This window comes from Pongo pygmaeus, chromosome 7, assembly GCF_028885625.2.
Source record: "Pongo pygmaeus isolate AG05252 chromosome 7, NHGRI_mPonPyg2-v2.0_pri, whole genome shotgun sequence".
Lineage (NCBI taxonomy): Eukaryota > Metazoa > Chordata > Mammalia > Primates > Hominidae > Pongo > Pongo pygmaeus.
Genome location: NC_072380.2, coordinates 19,487,964 through 19,508,104, shown reverse-complemented (window position 1 = coordinate 19,508,104; position 20,141 = coordinate 19,487,964). Strand labels below are relative to the sequence as shown.

Below are 20,141 nucleotides of genomic sequence, written 5' to 3'. Positions count from 1 at the left end.
CATTTGGTTGGCTCAGGATGCACGAAGATTTTCCAGGGTTGTGTTTCTAGTCTTCCCTGGTTCAAGTTTTCTCCATCACAGAGAATAGTCATTAGTGATGACAATACTGTTTTCAATATGGGGAAGCTGCCAGAGAAACAAGGAAGAAATTAGTGTTAAAACTCCACTAGGTGTTCTTGGTACCTTCGATCCCAGTGAGTATCCAGTGAGTCTGGGCCGTTCGGTAACTGCTTGAGGAGTCCCAGTGCCCTCAGGTTACAAAAGAAATGGGTCAAGACGTGGATGGGCCCTGATTACATATTTTCTCAGGGGATGCTGCCAACATGTGGGCATGTGAGTGACAGTACCTTGTCTTGTCTTTCAGAGCTGCCAACTTCAGGAACTTTACCTTCATCCAGCTGAATGGAGAATTTTCTCGGGGAAAGGGACTTGATGTTGGAGCACGCTTCTGGAAGGGAAGCAACGTCCTTCTCTTTTTCTGTGATGTTGACATCTACTTCACATCTGAATTCCTCAATACGTGTAGGCTGAATACACAGCCAGGTATGGATCGTCTCTCTGTCACGCTCAGGTGGCACCCAGCCCTCTCGGGCCCATGTGTCATCCTCTTGATGGGTCAGTCACTCTGATGTCCTGCTTCTGAATCAGCCTGTTTTACTCTAATAGCAAAGAAAAGGAAAACATCTGTATTAGTCCATTCTCACACTGCTAATAAAGACACACCCAAGACTGGGTAATTTATAAAGGAAAGAGGTTTAATGCACTCATAGTTCTGCGTGGCTGGGGAGGCCTCACAATCATGGAAGAAGGTGAAGGAGGAGCAAAGGGAAGTCTATCATGGCAGCAGATGAGAGAATGTGTGCAAGGGAATTCCCATGTATAAAACCATCAAATCTCTTGAGACTTATTTACTATCATGAGAACAGCATGGGAAAACCTGTCCCCATCATTCAATTACCTCCCACCAGGTCCCTTCCAGGATATCTGGGGATTATGGGAGCTACAATTCAAGATGAGATTTGGGTGGGGACACAGCCAAACCATGTCACCATCTGGTTTGAGTTCTCCTTTGAGGCCACGTCATGGGCCTGTCAGCCACCATAATTCTGGGACTCTTTTCCCAAGTTCATGTCCATAACCCCTCTTCCATCTGCAACTGGGAGGTCAGCTTTCATGAACATTCCCAGGAGAAGGCGAGGTGGGGAGGAGGTGGACCTGGAAAACTGCCAACCCTAAAGAGAAAGGGGTACCTGTGGGCAGTTACCTAGGGTAGAAGAGCTATTCGCACAAAGAACCCACAGTACTAAAATGACTTTCACAGACTCCACTCATAGGCAAGGGTGCTATTGAGCTGATGAACACTGGCACAGCCATGCCAGTTGCTAAAATACAGAAATTCTTCTGTGTAAATTGATAAAAAGCAACCACCCTGGACACTCTAAGTCTAGTCCAACTGCCCAAAGTCACCCTGACCCAAAGTCAACCATTTAAGACGACCCCATGAGCCAGCAAGTAAAGGGTTAATGTTTGTTGGGGCCGGGGCATCAGGACTCTCTTTGACACCCCCTCTCAAGGCGTGATGCCCAGTGCTTGGTCATGGACTGTCAGTATTTCAAATACCATCCCTGTGCTGGGAGATCAGAAATATTTGCAGATATGACTGTCTGGTCCGCTTGGTGCTGCACTTCTAAGACCCATTTTAGAGTTGAGTGAAGGGAAAAGGAAAAGTGGGTGCAGGCCGGGTGCAGTGGCTCATGCCTGTAATCCCAGCACTTTGGGAGGCCGAGGCAGTTGGATCATGTGAGATCAGGAGTTTGAGACCAGCCTGACCAACATGGTGGAACCCCATCTCTACTAAAATAAAAAAATTAGCCGGGTGTGGTGATGGGCACCTGTAATCTCAGCTACTCAAGAGGCTGAGGCAGGAGAATCACTTGAACCCAGGAGGCAGAGATTGCAATGAGCCAAGATTGCGCCACTCTATTGCAGCCTGGGTGACAGTGAGACTGCCTCAAAAAAAAAAAGTGGGTGCAAATATCTGGGGTGTTTCAGAGGGCCAAATGTCAAGGAACAAAGCTACTACTTGGATCTGTCACTTTAAGTGAATATTTGTTTTCTGGTTTGTAGGGAAGAAGGTATTTTATCCAGTTCTTTTCAGTCAGTACAATCCTGGCATAATATACGGCCACCATGATGCAGTCCCTCCCTTGGAACAGCAGCTGGTGAGTGATTACCCTGCAGATGCCTCTGTGTGGCTCTGTTTAGTGTCTGTCATTACTAGGGGCACCTGACCATGAGCAAAGGTGAGTGGAAATCTGTGCAATGATTCCCTTAGTAGTTTTTACGTTTGGCAGATGTGCTGGCCTCTGCTCCCGGCGCCTCGTTGATTAAAAGTGCTTGCAATATTTAAAGCGGAAAATAAATGGAAGCAGCACTTTACAGAAAGGTAATTTCACACCTTCATAGTTTCCATCAGTGGTTTTTGGAAACTAGTATTGTTGCATTATGGAAGCAGTACAGTTTCTCTTGAGTTTTGCAAAATCCTACAAGGTAACAAAGGTGAGATTTATGTTCCCATTTGACAGAAATCAGAAAGGGGTGGCTCACCCCAGAGAGGGCCAGAGCAATTCCCTGGACCTTGCAGGCAAATAAGGTCTTTGTGAATTTGAAGTGGAAACTCCCAGTGCGCTCCCAGTGCCCTTCCTGTCATGCCACCATTTCCCTTCCCATCATGCCACGGTTCCCACACATCACAGTGTTTGGGTAGATGTTAGCATTAAAGGTGTCACTGGCAAGATGGCTCTCAAAAGAATATTGGAAGGACTTCTCTGCTAAGATCCTGGCTGCACAGGTGATGGATAGTAGATGCACATAGCCCCCAAGGGTCCCTGTAGGCTGAGATGTCTCTGTTGTCACAGGCAGTTAGTCCACTTTGCAGAGAAGCAATGCAAGCAGCAGGAGGAAAGGCAAGCCGGAAGAGGATCTCTGTGTCGTCTGGGCATGGATGGAATTTCCCGGTATTGCTGGCAACATTGACAGAGAGGGAAAAGGCCCTTCTCCCCCCTCAGGTTGGGCTGTGATTTTTTCCTGCAGGGAGATGAGCCAGGTTTGTCTGAAGCTGTGTTCTGGCCCAGGCTGTATCTCGTGGTGTCCCTCCCATCTGAGGGACGTCTGTTCTTCCTTGCTGTGGGTAGCTCTGCTTCTTGCTAAGGCAAATCCATGCTTCTTGCCATTGAGGACCCCTTAGGGTGGAGGAAGGACATCTTCTGTGGGAGCCTGAAGATACGATAGCACCAGGCCTCTGATGCTTCCGTGCAATGGGAGAGTAAACTGATTTCCATCCAAAACGCGTGTTCTGTGAAATTCTTTGAGGATTGACTTTGTGTGTAATCTTCCAGAAATAGCAAAACCTGTTGTTTCCGGCCCCATCCTGTGAGTTTCATCCTCTCTCCCTGAGTTAACCTCTGGCAGCTAATATTATGATATTTTCCAGAAAGTTTCAACTTTGGGGCCCTCATGTTGGACAATGTCATGTCTTGTATCCTAGCATGGCTTCATTTTGGGGTGCACGAGGTTTACTAATAATACAGTTCTCTTTTCCCCTAGTGGAAATTGTAATACCACAGATATACTGTGTATCTGTTTTTGTAGTGTATCTGTATCTGTGCTTTATACATAAAAACAGTAAGAGTTTTTCACGTCTTAAGAATCAGTTTTCAGCTGGGTTTGGTGTCTCATGTCTTTAATTCCAGCACTTTGAGGGGGCCAAGATGGGCAGATCACTTGAGGCCAGGAGTTTGAGACCAGCCTGGTCAATGTGTCAAAACCCATCTCTACTAAAAAATAAAAAATAAAAAATTAGGCAGGCATAGTGGCACACATCTATAGTCCCAGCTGCTAGGCAGGTTGAAAATCGCTTGAGCCTGGGAGGCAGAGGCTGTAGTGAGCTGAGATCGCACCACTGCACTCCATCCTGGGTGGTGGAGTGAGACCCTGTCTCAAAGAAAAAAAAAAAGTGAGTTTTCATCTATAGTCATGTGTTACTTAACAATAGAGATATGTCGTGTATCGTCAGGCAATTTCACCACTGTGCAAACATCATACAGCACACTTATGCAAACCTACATAACATGGCCAACTACACACGTAGGCTGTATGGTACAGGCCATTGCTCCTAGGTTACAAACCTGTACAGCATGTGACTGTCCTGAATACTACAGGCAATTGAAACACAATGGTATTCAGTATCTAAACACAGAAAAGTCACAGGAAAAATATGGTGTAAAAGATTTTAAAAATGGTTCCCATGAATGGAGCTTGTAATACAGGACTAGAATTTGCTCTGGGTGAGTCAATGAGTGGATGGTGAGTGAATGTGAAGGCCTGTGATGTTACTGTCCACTACTGTGGACTTTGTAACCACTGTAGACTTAGGTGACACTAAACTTATTTTTTAAAAGTTTTCCTTGGCTGGGTGTGGTGGCTCACACATGTAATCCCAGCACTTTGGGAGGCCAAAGCAGGTGAATCACGAGGTCAGGAGTTCGAGACCAGCCTGGCCAACATGATGAAACCCTATCTCTACTAAAAATACAAAAATTAGCTGGGCATGGTGGTATGCGCCTGTAATCCCAACTACTCCATAGGCTGAGGCAGGAGAATCGCGTAAACCCGGGAGGCAGAGGTTGCAGTGAGCCAAGATCGTGCCACTGCACTCCAGCCTCGGCAACAGAGCAAGACTCTGTCTCAGGAAAAAAAAAAAAAAAAAGTTTCCATTTCTTTAATAATAAGTTAACCTTGCCTTCCTGGGTGATCAGCATCTCATATGCAGCCTGTTGTTGATGGAAATGTTGTTAGGCAGCACACAAGTTACACTTACAAGAAAATGTTTTTAAATATTTTACATCAGATTTTTCCTGTACCTTTTCTATGTTCAGATACACAAATACCATTGTGTTACAATTGCCTATGCTTACAGTTGCATGGTTAAGCAGCACGTATCACCCTCACTGACAGAGAAACTTCTTGTTTCCTTTCCCAGAGTTCTCAGCTTCTAATTGGATTGAAAGAGAAACAGGATATAGGATTTATTTTCTTTCTGCCAATCAAAGTTAAAGTTCCTTTGGGTTTAAGTAATGCGTTGTTTTGCATTTGACATAGAACATGATTAATATTTCCACTTCAAATTCATAAAGACCTTATTTGCTTGAAAGGAATTGTTTTCGTTTTACAATCCAAAGGATTTTTCCTTGTATTATTATTCCCGCAGGGTAGGAGTTGCAAAGGGAATCAGAGGCACAGTGCAGTTAGGCAAGTTTTTCACATCCTCAGAATTAGTGGTGAAAGCAGAAACCACTCAGATTCCCTGTGTCCATTGCCAGAGGCTGTGAATTATCCTGCAGCCTCTGACATTTACTTCCAAATGCAATTTTGACCTTTCCTAGACCACAGAAGTCTGATATTTTAGAGTTCAGTATTTATGACTATTTAGTTTGGTGAAACAGCAATTCTTCTCTTTGAGATGAAGGACTCCCCCTTCCCAAAAGAAGAGTATGATTATGTTTTTTACTGGACAAACCAGTTCTTGAGCGCTCGCTGCCTACAGAGGACTGGCCTAGGTGCCAGAGGAGAAGTCAGAAGAAATGAAACACTTTCATTTACTTGGTAGTAATTTGGGAGAGTGTTTCGCTCACTTTCTTCTTTTTATAGAGGTGGACAGGCTTGTTCAGGATTGCACAGCTAGCTCGTGGCAGAGCTCAGGGCAAAATCGGGATTTCCTTCTATCAGTACAGAGGAAAGAGATTTGCTTAGGATCTAGATGAGAACTGATGTATGAAGGAAAACTCTTGACAAAAATTCCAAAGGAGAACATGAAATTATAGAAAGTAATAGAATGGAGATGAATTATTTAGGTGGTGAGAAGGTATAAAATTAAAAGTAATGGTTGGAGATGGATCAAATAGTAATGACTTCCTACTGAGGGTACATTCTGACCCAGTCTTGAAAGAGATGCCACCTATATATTAATTACTACATCCTTGATAGCCTTCTTGGAATACATCAGTATCAAAGGTGAAGGGAGAACAGAGATCCAGAATGCTGCTCTCATGAAAGTTAGTTTTGCAAACAAAAGACAGTCTTTACTAGCAGCCTTTGAAATAGGATCACATTAGTCAATGTATGTTATTCCTTCTCGTGACTGTTGCCACTGTCATTTGATAGTGTTTTGCCTACAGACAAAAGCAAGAAACCACATTTATGATTGTGTGTGTGTGTGTGTGTGTGTGTGTTTCAACTGCTGTTTTTTCCCTGTGTGTATAGACCATTAGTAATTCATATTAAGTGAAACTATGGGATTTTATACTAACGTTTAAATTTTTTAGTTTAAACCATGAGATAAAACTTGCTGGTGCTTTAATGTAGAAACAGTTCGCTGAGAAAGGAATGACTATAATTTAAACAAACATTAACTTTAGACGTCTCACATTCCTGGTTCAAGCTTTGCCAGTTCCTGTTTAGGTCACCGCAGGAGCCTCCTACCACTTCTATCTTTAGCCTCCTTCCCTCCCCTAGACTCCGGTTTTTTGTTCACCCTCTGCCAGAGATACATTTCTAAATCACAGATTCATTCAATTTTTTAAGAAATCTTTTTTGGCACAGAGCCAGAGATGTGCTGGTAAATATTTAACAACCTGCTCTCTGGAAAGGGAGTGCGGGAGAAAGACCTGATTTATAGCATTTGCCAATTTCCGTGGTGTAAATACTCCTACCGTGGCCTGTTTCCGGCTACCAGCATGACGTCACTGAACACGAGGTTGGGAAGAGATTTGCCCAATCCTTGTGAGCTGGTGCAAGCTGGCTCCAGCACAGCACTGCAAGCCCTGAGTCCTTGTTGGGATTCATTGTCCTCCACAGACCAACTCTCAAATGGACGCAGAGAAAATATCTATAAACCCCAGAACCTGGCACGTGGTACCAGCTCCATAGTCACCCAAGCCAGGCTTGTTGCCAGGTGAGCACACCTGCTCAGTCTCCCTGGCTGTCTCTGCTCCTCAAGGCCACCTCCTTACCATTTCTAATGCCCACGGCATCCGACCCGCACATCTTAGTCTGCCATGTGGTCTTACCCGTCGGTTAAATCTGATGACTTTGTGATACCGTTCAGTGTGTGCATAGCGTGCTGGCTTCCGTCCTTCCCCTCTCTCTGGTCACACCCTTGACCTCTCTACCTCCCTTCAGAAAGTATTTTACCATTGCAGTTCAGTTGAAACCTTTTTGTAAATTGCCAAATGAGCATGGCATATCCTATGCATCCTTGCATTCTGTTTTTATTTATTCAGGAAACATACACCCACTGAATACCAAAGTTAATGTGAACAGAGGCCCTTTATGGAGCCTTTCCAGAAGCCAGTCTGGTGCCCACATTATCTCACATAATACTCAATAAGGCGAAGAGGTGCTATTATTCTCATTTCACAGATGAGGAATTGAGGGCTAGATGCCTGCAGTGGCTAAGTGGCAGGGGTGGGAACTCGAGTGCCACACCACGTGACCGCACCTGGGCTGAGGATGCTGGGCAACAGGGGATACATCCTTTGCCCTCAAAGCGCTTCATGGGGGCAACAAGGGCATTTAGTTTTAGATGACAGGTTCATGGAAATGGCAGAACCTGGATGACTCCTTGTCCAGAATGATTCCCTTGAAGACACAATGTGTTTCCTATGCAAACACCTACAAAAGACTTATAGGAAATTGTGAATAAGTGCAAATATGTCTGGGAGGAGATGGCCTTTGAGTGTGTTCTTAAATGAGTTTTCTAAAGCTGTGGCTCTAGGATACCTTATTTCTCAAGACGTGGAACTGTCCCCAGAGTCTTAGAATTGTTCTGGGCTTGGCAACATTGGCTGAGTGATCTTGGGCAAGTCATTTTGTCTTCATACCAAGAAGCCACAAGAAGAGGGCATGCAGCCCTCCTGGCACCCTGTGAAGCATGATCACTGAGCCCTCAGGGCCCAGATAATAAGGAGTGGACAGCCCGGGCAGGGGGCCCCCAGCCTGGACACAGACGTCCTCATAGCTCAGGGAATCTGCTTCTCCCAGGCCAGAAACCGCCATGTAATTGACATGACCCAGTGCAAGATGAAAATGTGAGCCCCTTTTCAAAAAGTATTACAAATTTCACAACAGTGACAGCAGGCCTTGGGGCCTTCCATGAATGGGGGCCCTGTGCAGCTCCGTGGGTCACTTTGTAAGCCGGCCCTGCTCACGGGCATTGCTGTGAATGCAAGGTAGACCAGACACAGCCTCAGTGCTGGGGAGACTCTGATTGAGAGGAGGCGCTCTGCCAGAGTAGTTGCTATTTATTTTATTTTAGGGTCCAGATTGCTTCATGGGCAAGTGGCCAAGTCAGCACCATTAAACCAGACAGGCACTGACCGCGGCCCCAGCTCACATGCAGCTGCAGGGCGGCTGCCTTCCCACATCTTTGGGGAGAGATGTTGATTTGTGCTTTGTGTTTTGGTCCTAAGAGAAAATAATCATCCCTGTCACGTGAATCGTCCACAGAGCTGTGACTCTGGAAACTTCCTGTGAGAGAGCAGGGCTGACAACTGTCCTTTTGTGGTATATTCATGCCCTGCAGTGCTCTGCTGGGATCTCAGGTGGGGAGGGAGCGGGTGCTGCAGAGAGAGTTGAGAGGAGGCCAGCTATCAGAGGACATTTTAGAAAATGAGGATAGCAGGCTGGGTGCGGTGGCTCATGCCTGTAATCCCAGCACTTTAGGAGGCTGAGGCAGGTGGATCACCTGAGTTCGAGACCAGCCTGGCCAACATGGCAAAACCCCTTCTTTACTAAAAATATAAAAAATGTAGCCGGGCATGGTGGTGCATGCCTGTAATCCCAGCTACTTGGGAGGCTGAGGCACGAGAATTGCTTGAACCCAGGAGGCGGAGGTTGCAGTGAGCTGAGGTCACGCCACTGCACTCCAACCTGGGCAACAGAGCAAGACTCTGTATTAAAAAAAAAAAAAAAAAAAAAAAAGGAGGACAGCACTTGAAAACAGATCAGTGAAACCCAGAACAGGAGGAAGAGATGTTTTTCTTTTAAAGTCTCCTCTTTATCTTAGGGTTCCTTCCTCCTCTGTTGTAGCAGACATCATCGGTGCATCACTTGTCAATGCTTGAACAGAATGGTGGAGCTTCTCACATTTGCAGCAAAGTTTCTAAGAAGTCACACAGTCCACCTTAGACCCCAGGGAGGTGAAAACATTTTTGTCTCTTGGTCCAGAGCCACAGGATTCTGAGAGGTTCTCACCACTGCATTTCCCAGGCCTTTGCTGGGCCACTTGCTGGCGAACATCTTGCAACGTGTCTGTTTCCACTGGCTTGGAACCATCTCTGCCCTAGGGACTGCTCTTGGTTCATTCATTGAGGAAGTATTTACTGAGTACCTGCTGTGTGCTGGACAATGTTATGGGTGCTGGAGATGTAGCTGTGGACAAGAACAAGCCTGAGCTTACATTCACCAGAGCTGGTGACTGAAGACAGTCAGCAAACAGAGAAGCAGATGCATCAGCAGGATCATTTTAGAAGCCAGAATTGTTACAGAGAAAATAAACCAGGGGTCCAGTGCGACAAGTGGCGTTAGGATGGCAGGTGCATAACATGGGCCAGGAGGGTCAGGATGACCACTCTGAATAGTGACACTGGAGCACAGCTTAGTGGTGTGTAGGGAAAGGGTGACCCAGGCAGGAGGGACTGCAAGTTATCTGGCCTTGGAGACCTGTAAGCATGGAGAATCCAAGGGGGAGAAAATGGGCCTTATATAGGGCAGAAGGATAAGAAGAAATGAGATGGCTGACGATTAGGGAACCCTTGCAGGGCTTCATGTGGGAACGTGATGTAATCGGATGTGTGCTTGAGGGCACACACTCCTGCCAGACTGCCATTGAGCGCGTCCTTCCAGTTAGCGACCCAGCACAGCTGTGGGTGGTGGAACCTCGACTAAGGGAACTCCGTCTTGCCCTGAAATTACATGCTGTGGGCATGACCAAATGAGTTTCCACAAAGGGCTAAATTTCAACAAGCTCTTCAGATAGTGGCTTTTTGTGGCTTGCCAACTTCCAAACTGACTTTAATAAATGTTTACACAACTCACTCCCCAGCTCATAAGCCAGATTGCCTCCATCAAGCTGTTCCCATGTGAGGGTCACCCTTCACCTTGTTCAACCTTGAAAGGCCCTACATCAATGCAGCCCAGAGTCTCTGGATGCCTCCCTCTCTTGTCTTCCTTCCCAAGGCTTGGCCAATTGGTTTTCCCGTTTGGAGCATTCCTTTTTCAATTCCATGTGAACCTCAGTGAAATATTTGAAGACTGGATACTGGCATTTCTGTTTGACTCCATTTTTACCCATAAGCTTAGGGAACTTGTCTAGGTTGCCAGCAGAAGGAATATTAGTCCATTTGCTGCAATGGAAACCGTGTACCTGGTAAGGTGGGGATGGAACAAAGTCCATTTTTTCAAAAGTTACTCCGTGGAGACTTTTCCAGACTTTGCTGCCTTGCAAAATCTTTCCAGTTGATACTAATGAAATTGACTTGTCATTTGGGAGATACTGTATAACGGTCCTGTATTCTGAAGTAGAACTGGAGAATACTTGCTGGGGACAACTGTAACCAACAGAAACTCTCTTGGTCCTACTTTCCTTGGGCAGTCCTGATGCTTGCAGGAGAGGGTAGCAGCAGGTCCCTATTCCCTGTGGAACGTAAGTGACATGGTGGAAGTGACATCTACCTGTAGATTGTAGTGAAAGTAAGACAGTTTCATACGTTACAGAGTTAAAGAACGTTTAAGATTCATCAGCCCTTCTGCAAGCCATTTATTAAATATAATTAGCCTGTGGTGGAACTTCAGGAAGGGGAAGATGTGATAAACACTTGGATGTGAAAGCTGAAAGACACCTAAGGGATGAGTGAATTTAACCCCCTTGTTTTATAAGGAAAAAAAAAATAGATATATGAAGAAGTGAAGGAGCCTGCCTGAAGTGAAAAAGCCAGCCAGTGGTCACATTGGGCCAAGACTCTGATGCTTCTCCCCCCTCACGTACCATTTCTAATTAGCGATGAACAGAACCAGATGTCCCCAACAAAATCTATAGAAATCCAAGGGGGGAAAGAGGAACCTGCTGCTGCCCTCTCTGCCTTTTCTCAGAGGACAGGATGTGGGGATGTCCTTTCACCTAAGCACCTATGTTAACTGCAAGAATGAATTATGAAAAATAACTAAGATCTCAAAACTGTTGCCAGAGTTCTCTCAGCTGAATACGTGTGTGTGTGTGTGTCTCTGTCTCTCTCTCTCTCACTCTCTCTCTCTGTCTGTCTCTCTCTCTCTATATATGTACACATGCAGTTTTAAAAAGCCTTGCTGTTTCAGCAAATATATTGGAAATTTACTTGCAGAGTAAGAGACTGGGCAGTGCCTGGATGGCCTCTCCGCAGCCCTGCAGGCTGGCACCACAGTAGATGCTTTTGGGAGCAGTTTGGTTTTAAAATAGTGTGAAGATGAATGGACAGAGCCTTTCTTCAGAAGCTGGACTTCTAGTGCCCTTTTCCTCAGCAAGTGAGAGTTCGGAGAGTTAGCAGAGTTGGAGAGCTGGTAACATACTGAAGTCTCTCAGATATTCCTTTTTATTCCCCAAGGGAGTCCTGTGTGTGGACCGTGCCAGGGCAGCTGAATTCCGAGTTGTTCTCTATCCCTTTTCTCAACTTCCTGAGCCCTTTGCTGGCTTGCTGCCCAGGCTTGTGTGAGGGGCCCAAGCCTCCGATTCTCGCTGGCACTGGTGTGGGGCCAGGCACGTAGGTGGCTTTTCCACGGCACTGCTCAAAGACTGGCTCTCCCGGTTTTTGTTTTTGATTGTGTGTGTGTGTGTGTGTGTGTGTGTGTGTTTTCATACCTATGCCCTAGAAACATTCCAGCCAAAGGTGCCAAAAATCACAAGGCCTTGTTTTGGGACTGGTGTGTGTACTGTATTCCTGACTGTCTGCAAGGACTGAAATCCATCTGCGTTTCCTGCAGCAGTGGAGGCTGTTTATCAGTGACGGGATGGGCTCCACACTGCACAGTGGCTCACAGGAGTTTGTGAACACTCTCTTTTTGTCCACCCTAAACTTTCCCTGCAAATGACGGTGGTTTTCTTTCAGGTCATAAAGAAGGAAACTGGATTTTGGAGAGACTTTGGATTTGGGATGACGTGTCAGTATCGGTCAGACTTCATCAATATAGGTAGGACAAATCTGCATCTCTACTGCCACCCAGAGGCCACGGGCCCATGCAGGCCTTGAAGGAATCAAGTCGGGTTTCCAAGGAGTCTGATGGAGAAGGTGGTACCATTGCCCCATGGCCTTCAAAAGAAAAGCTATTCCAGACTAGGCGCGGTGGCTCACACCTCTAATCCCAGTGCTTTGGGAGGTTGGAGGAGGGAGGATCACTTGAGGCCAGGAGTTCAAGACCAACTTGGACAACATAGCGATTCTCCTAAAGAGAATCACTAAAAAAAAAAATAAAATGCTGTTCCTCATGTCATAGTCTCAGGGCTGGACCAAGAGGGGGCCTGGTAGTAGGTGGCATTTTAGCCCCTATGATCTCCACCAGCACCTCTCAGTCACCCCAAATAAGACACACAATCCGAGATTAAAGGCTGCTTATTGCATCCAGGCAGCTTCGCAGCAAGTCTTCCAGTGCCTCCTCCCAGCAGGGTCCTGGCTGCTCTGCCCTCTCCTGTAGAACATCCTAAGGCTCCCAGTAAGGGTATAAGGGAAATAGGGGAACTGGGAGGAAACACATACTCGAAAAGACCCACATTTCTCTCTGCTAACCTTCAAAATTCCAAATGTCACTTTAAGCTCTGACTAAATGTGCAGTTGCTGCCAATACACACATACACACACACAATTCATATACACAAATGTCCACATGCACACACAATTCATACACAAATATGCACATGCACACGCCTGTGGGTTTCTAGAGCACAGAGAGAAAAGGCCCTTGGGATCCAGGTGAGGAGACCAAGCCTGTCAAAGTCAAAGAGACCCTCCCAGGCCTCACAGCAGGTGAGAGGAGGAGTCAGGATGAGAATAGAGGCCTCCTGTCCCCCTTGGAAATGCCACCCCACCTTCCCATAGTAATACTGACTCTTGGATCTGGAAAGAGATAGAGTTGCGGATTATGCATGACCTGGGTATGAATGAACAGTCCCGAAACCTTGATCTCAGGTGCAGGGGCTCAGCTGGGATGGAGTCAGGGGGACCCTGCCCTCAGGATGGCATGGAGCGTCCCATCCCCAGGCTCTCCACGAGCTGCTGGTCTCGCTGGCTTCTAGGCACCTCCCCCTCAGGTCCAAGACCTAAAGCTACTTACTTTAAAATCAGGGACGAGGGGTAGCCCCAGGATTGTTTTGTTCAGAGATGACATGAACTACAAGGACTACAGAACCCCCAAGGAAATCACCAGGTTAAAGATTTAAAAAAAAAAAAAAAAAGTTGAAGTCAAGTCCTGTTGGAAGGAACAGAGCACCCAGGATGCCGGTCTCTGAGTGGTGGGTACCCTGCAGACACTCAGCAACTAACAGCAGGTGTTCTTGGACGTCTCTGAGAGAAATATTCCTAAATGGTTATGTGCAAATCAGCTTCCCAAAAAGGACATTTAAAAATTTTCTAGGCCGAGTGTGGTGGCTCATGCCTGTAATCCCAGCACTCTGAGAGGCCAAGGTGGGTGGATCACTTGAGGCCAGGAGTTCCAGACCAGCCTGGCCAAAATGGTGAAACCCCGTCTCTACTAAAAATACAAAAGTTATCCAGGCATGGTGACATGTGCCTGTAGTCCCAGCTACTTGGGAGGCTGAGGCAGGAGAATCACTTGAACCCAGTGGGTGGAGATTGCAGTGAGCCGAGAGGCACTGTGCAAGCCCCTCGTTTCTTCTCTGTTTGCAGTGGCAGGAGAAGGCCACCTCCTAACAGAAGCACAAGAATTTGCATTCAGAGGTTTTGAGCTGAAGAGTGGGGATGCTGTAGAAGCTTTTTTTTTTGTTGTTACAAAACCTCTATTTTTAATTATTATGGGTATGTTTATGGAGTACATGTGATGTTTTGATACAGGCATACAGTGTGTAATCATCACATCAGGGTCATTGGAGGTATCCATCATTTCAAATATTTATCATATTTATCAGTCTTCTAGCTATTTTTAAATATACAATAAATTGTTAACAATAGCTAATTCATAATCACAATAAGTCTGTTAATAATAAGGCTACCGAATACTAGATCTTATTTTTATACCCATTAACCACAAGGCTGGGGCTGTTCAATTAGCTTTGCTGATAACTCTTGAATGCAGGCAAATGCTTGGAATTTTCTTGGAGGTCCTGTCATCTGAAGAAGTTGCTGCTGTCCGCCATGAAAGTCGTCTTTGTTGGGGAATTCTTGGGGCTCCTGACCCAGGTGGACACTCTCATACCTTGGAGGGGTGGTGGTGAAGCTCGCATACACCCCAATCATGTCTTAATGAAAAGTTTGTGCTTGTTGCAACTCAGGGGAGCAAAACAGATCAGTGCAGTGTGATTCAACAGTGTGTTCTGTCCCGACAGGTGGGTTTGATCTGGACATCAAAGGCTGGGGCGGAGAGGATGTGCACCTTTATCGCAAGTATCTCCACAGCAACCTCATAGTGGTGCGGACGCCCGTGCGAGGACTCTTCCACCTCTGGCATGAGAAGCGCTGCATGGACGAGCTGACCCCCGAGCAGTACAAGATGTGCATGCAGTCGAAGGCCATGAACGAGGCATCCCACGGCCAGCTGGGCATGCTGGTATTCAGGCACGAGATAGAGGCTCACCTTCGCAAACAGAAACAGAAGACAAGTAGCAAAAAAACATGAACTCCCAGAGACGGATTGTGGGAGACACTTTTTCTTTCCTTTTACAATTACTGAAAGTGGCTGCGACAGAGAAAAGACTTCCATAAACGACGACAAAAGAATTGGACTGATGGGTCAGAGACGAGAGAGCCTCTGATTTCTCTCTGTTGGGCTTTTTACAACAGAAATGAAAATCTCCACTTTGCCTGCAAAAGTAACCCAGTTGCACCCTGTGAAGTGTCTGACAAAGGCAGAATGCTTGTGAGATTATAAGCCTAATGGTGTGGAGATTTTGATGGTGTTTACAACAAACTGAGACCTATTGTTTTGTGTGCTCATTGAAATATTCATGATTTAAGAGCAGTTCTGTAAAAAGTTCATTAGCATGAAAGGCAAGCATATTTCTCCTCATATGAATGAGCCTATCAGCAGGGCTCTAGTTTCTAGGAATGCTAAAATACCAGAAGGCAGGAGAGGAGATAGGCTTATTATGATCCTAGTGAGTACATTAACTAAAATCAAACGGACCAGAGAAGAAAAGAAACCGTAAATATCGTGTCATTTTTTCCCAAGATTAACCAAAAATAATCTGCTTATCTTTTTGGTTGTCCTTTTAACTGTCTCTTTTATTTAAAAATGCACTTTTTTTTCGCTTGTGAGTTATAGTCTGCTTATTTAATTACCACTTTGCAAGCCTTACAAGAGAGCACAAGTTAGCCTACATTTTTATATTTTTTAAGAAGATACTTTGAGATGCATTATGAGAACTTTCAGTTCAAAGCATCAAACTGATCCCATATCCAAGGACATGCCAAATGCTGATTCTGTCAGGCACTGAATGTCAGGCATTGAGACATAGGGAAGGAATGGTTTGTACTAATAGAGACGTACAGATACTTTATCTGAAGAGTATTTTCGAAGAGGAGCAACTGAACACTGGAGGAAAAGAAAATGACTCTCCTTTACAGAAAAGGAAACTCGTTCAGACTGGTGATATTGTGATGTAGCTAAAAGTCAGAAACCACATTTTCTCCTCAGAAGTAGGGACCACTTTCTTACCTGTTTAAATAAACCAAAGTATACCGTGTGAACCAAACAATCTCTTTTCAAAGCAGGGTGCTCCTCCTGGCTTCTGGCTTCCATAAGAAGAAATGGAGAAAAAAATATATATATATATTTTGTGAAAGATCAATCCATCTGCCAGAATCTAGCGGGATGGAAGTTTTTGCTACGTGTTATCCACCCCAGGCCAGGTGGAAGTAACTATTATTTTTTAAATTAAGCAGTTCTACTCGATCACCAAGATGCTTCTGAAAATTGCATTTTATTACCATTTCGAACTATTTTTTAAAAATAAATACAGTTAACATAGAGTGGTTTCTACATTCCTGTGAAAATTATTAGCCAGCACCAGATGCATGAGCTAATTATGTCTTTGAGTCCTTGCCTTCTGTTTGCCCACAGTAAACTCATTGTTTAAAAGCTTCAAGAACATTCAAGCTGTTGGTGTGTTAAAAAATGCATTGTATTGATTTGTACTGGTAGTTTATAAAATTTAATTAAAACACAGGCCATGAATGGAAGGTGGTATTGCACAGCTAATAAAATATGATTTGTGGATATGACTGCTTTGTGGAGTAAGAATGCCATTTTGTTCAGTTTTTGGAAATAGTATATTGTGCATGGACCATGGTTTCTCAGCTTTGGTGCTAGTGACACGTTAGACTAGATAACTCTTTGCTGTGGAGGGCTGTCTTCTATACTGTGGGATGTTTAACCACATCCCTAGCCTACACCCACTAGAGGCCAGGAGCATCTCCCACCTGGTTTTGACAACCAGATTGTCTCCAGTCACGCTCAAATGTCCTTTGAGGGGAAATCACCCCTGGTTAAGAACCACTGGGCTAGAGGGAGAAAAGAACCATAATGAAAAACCTGAATTATTAATACATTAACTTGTCTGTTTTCATTAGAGGAAATTGAGAAATGATTTCCAACACCCCTTTCAACTCTGTGCTTAATATTGTCATGTGTGGCTGGGCTCTGTGGCTCACGCCTGTAATCCCAGCACTTTGGGAGGCCAAGGTGGGGAGGCTCGCTTGAGCCTGGGAGTTTGAGACCAGCCTGGGCAACACAGTGAGACCCTGTCTCTACAAAAAAAATACAAAATTAGGTGTGGTGGTACACACCTGTAGTCCCAGATACTCAGGAGGCTGAGGTGGGAGGATCACTTGAGTCCAGGAGGTCAAGGCTGCAGTGAGCCCTGATTGCACCACTGCACTCCAGCCTGGGTAACAGAGTGAGACCTGGTCTCAAATATATATATATTTTTTAATATGCTCTGATGATACCAGTAAATTCAGGACGTGTTTAGCCTGTCTCTGCCATGGTACTGATGGATTTGTGGTGAGTGACTTGCATGCTCTTGCCCATACCCTCCCAGTGTCAGAAGGATGCATTTCTTTTTTTTTTTTTTTTTTTTTTGAGACAGAGTCTCATTCTGTCACCCAGGCTGGAGTGCAGTGGCACGATCTCGGCTCACTGCAAGCTCCGCTCCCCAGGTTCACGCCATTCTTCTGCCTCAGCCTCCGGTGTAGCTGGGACTACAGGTGCCCGCCACCATACCCGGCTAATTTTTTGTATTTTTAGTAGAGACGGGGTTTCATCGTGTTAGCCAAGATGGTCTCGATCTCATGACCTCGTGATCTGCCCGCCTCAGCCTCCCAAAGTGCTGGGATTACAGGCGTGAGCCACCATGCCCGGCAGAAGGATGCATTTCTACCAAGGCTGGCAGTGGCAATCCAATATTCTGACTGTGGAATTGGGCAGGTCTAAGAGTCTCACAGGTGGTCCCATCCAGGCTGCACTCTGTGGGCTCATCAGCCATTTTTGTACTTGTTTAAATTGCATATCACAGATGCCCAAGACAGTGGTGAAGAATTTTTTTCCTTTCCAACTTTTTAGGAGGTTCCTGTGCAGATTTGTTACATGGGTGAAATGTGTGTTGCGGGGGTCTGGTGTGCAGATTCTTCGGTCACCCAGGTAATAAGTGCAGTATGAATTTTTAATCCTCACCCTCCTCCCACAGTCCACCCCCAAGTAGGCCCTGGTGTCTTTTGTTCCCTTTTGTTCCCTTCTTTGTGTTCATGGGTTCTTAGCATTTAGCTCCCACTTATAAGTGAGAACATGCAGTATTTGGTTTTCTGTTCTTGTGTTGATTCGTTTAGGATAATAGTCTCTGGTTCCATCCGTGTTGCTGCAAAAGACATTATTTTTTTCTTTTTTATGGCTGTGTAGTTAAGAATTGGGTTTTTTAAAGTTGTGGAGAGTAGCTGATGAGGAGATGGAACAGCATAATATTAAACGATGGTATTTCTTTTTTAAAGCTTATTCAGGTAAAACAGTTTTATCAAAGGGTAGAGGCCCTCTTTAGCAACATGCTAGAGGAGAATACCCCCTTTGGCTGCCCGAGACATACAGAAAAGAAGGATTGTAGAAGGTCCCACGAAAACATTAGAATTAGGAGGCTGGAATTTAAACTTAGCAAAGGAAAGCAGTATCGGAACAGTGGTTTCAAGAACCCAGTCACATCGCACATTCTCAAGGATGCTGCTGAGGAAACAGTGAGTCTTGGGCTTGCCTAAGGCCCCTTCCAACTCTGCATGCTTTCTCTGTTCCTATCCCTAAATTGTCCAGTGACCAGCACAGGTTATCTTACTGAGCTTGGCTTTCTAATACACTGCAGGTCTCCTCCAGACAGTGGTGTACTGGTATAGCCTCATGGGACCCGGTTTTGAGCATTTCTTCCCAGTCCTCACTCCGTGTTGACAGGCTGGTAGCTTGAAATCCATCACGGTGGCAGTATTTACACCATGGAAACTGGCAATTGGCAAATGCTGCCAATCAGCCATCCTTACCACCCCTGGGCCCCTAGACCTGGCCCATTGTTAAATTATATCCACACATCATTGCCTCTAAGTGACATACCTGGGCTACCTGGGCTGTTTTTTCTGCAGTGATCTACTTCCTAGCCCCTCTTTGTATTTATAAATATGATGAAGATCAGGCCTAGGAAAATAGCTACCCGGAATCTAATTTTAGTAATGCTTTTGTTTCAGGAAAAATCGTCTTATCTAATTTTATAGAATCAAGGTTCAGTGCAGTAGAGTAGTTGATATCATGGTTTTTCCAGCCAGACAACGTGGGTTCAGATTCCAGTTATTTTACTTGAAATTTACAGGATCTTAAAGGAGTTGCTAGATGTCTTCGTACCCTGATGTCCTCATTCAGGGTGATGGATTCAGTCCTTGTGTATCATGCAATTGTTTTAAAGATTAAATGGGTTCATATGTATGAAGCACTTAGGACGCATCAGGCACACGGTTAGGTGTTTAGTTATTAGTATTCAGCACACAATTCCTCATGTACAACTGTGTATCTGGCAGTGTCTGTTAAGCTTCTCGGTATGCCCAGTGCTGCTTGGATATAATCAGATGGCTATTATAGGCAATACAGTAAAGATGATGAAGCCATCATGTATACTGTTGTTCTTTTTGTCATTCTCAAAACTTTATCTGAAGGAGAAGGGTTACTAGGAGTGTGAAATTTAATGGGTAATTTCTACCTTACATTCCACGCTCAGTAATATGGAGTTGATACCCTCCTAGGGAGCTGGGAGACTTTACAGGTTTTTGAAGTCAGGAGCATAGCTAGGAAACTTACGTTCATTACTCCAACCTTCTAAGCTAGATAATATCATTACTTGGATTTTCCAGGTGCAGAGAATGAGGATCAGAAATGTTGAAAAGCTCGCCCAGAGATCCAGCCAGCAAATAGCCAGCTTCAGGGCTGATAGGACCGTCATTGTCCCTGACCATGACCCGTCACATGGCCAGCTCCAGATGGACTGGAAGGTCTGCGGGAATGAGCTTTGGCCTAGGGTAAGTCGCCAGCCTGTTGTTTTTGATTCTGTTTCCCACCATTTCTCTGCTCTCTAGTCCCACCTGAGAAATCATGTAACAAGGAAAGAAAGCTTGCTAACACAGGGATCGAGGAACAGGTAAGGCATCTGACCCCCCCCTCCAGCCACTGTGCAATGACCGGCAGTGTTAGGACTCCATATGGGATCAAAGCCCTGGAATCTGGCTCTCATGCAGGATTCCAACATGTTACATTGAAAGAGTGATGGCCGGGCGCGGTGGCTCACGCCTGTAATCCCAACACTTTGG

General features: G+C 45.3%; 1 protein-coding gene across 19 annotated transcripts in view; it reads left to right on the top strand.

The window, feature by feature from the left end:
* The window catches only part of CSGALNACT1 (chondroitin sulfate N-acetylgalactosaminyltransferase 1), a 357,330-nt gene extending 340,792 nt beyond the window's left edge, over positions 1-16,538 (top strand). For all 19 annotated transcript variants that reach the window (XM_054498996.2, XM_063668565.1, XM_063668560.1 and 16 more), the window contains 4 exons: positions 365-543; positions 2,128-2,222; positions 12,198-12,279; positions 14,645-16,538. In XM_054498996.2, coding sequence (XP_054354971.1) covers positions 365-543; positions 2,128-2,222; positions 12,198-12,279; positions 14,645-14,934 — 646 coding nt within the window. In that variant the 3' untranslated portion in view covers positions 14,935-16,538. The remainder of the gene's footprint in view (positions 1-364; positions 544-2,127; positions 2,223-12,197; positions 12,280-14,644) is intronic.
* The last annotated feature ends 3,603 nt before the right edge of the window (positions 16,539-20,141 follow it).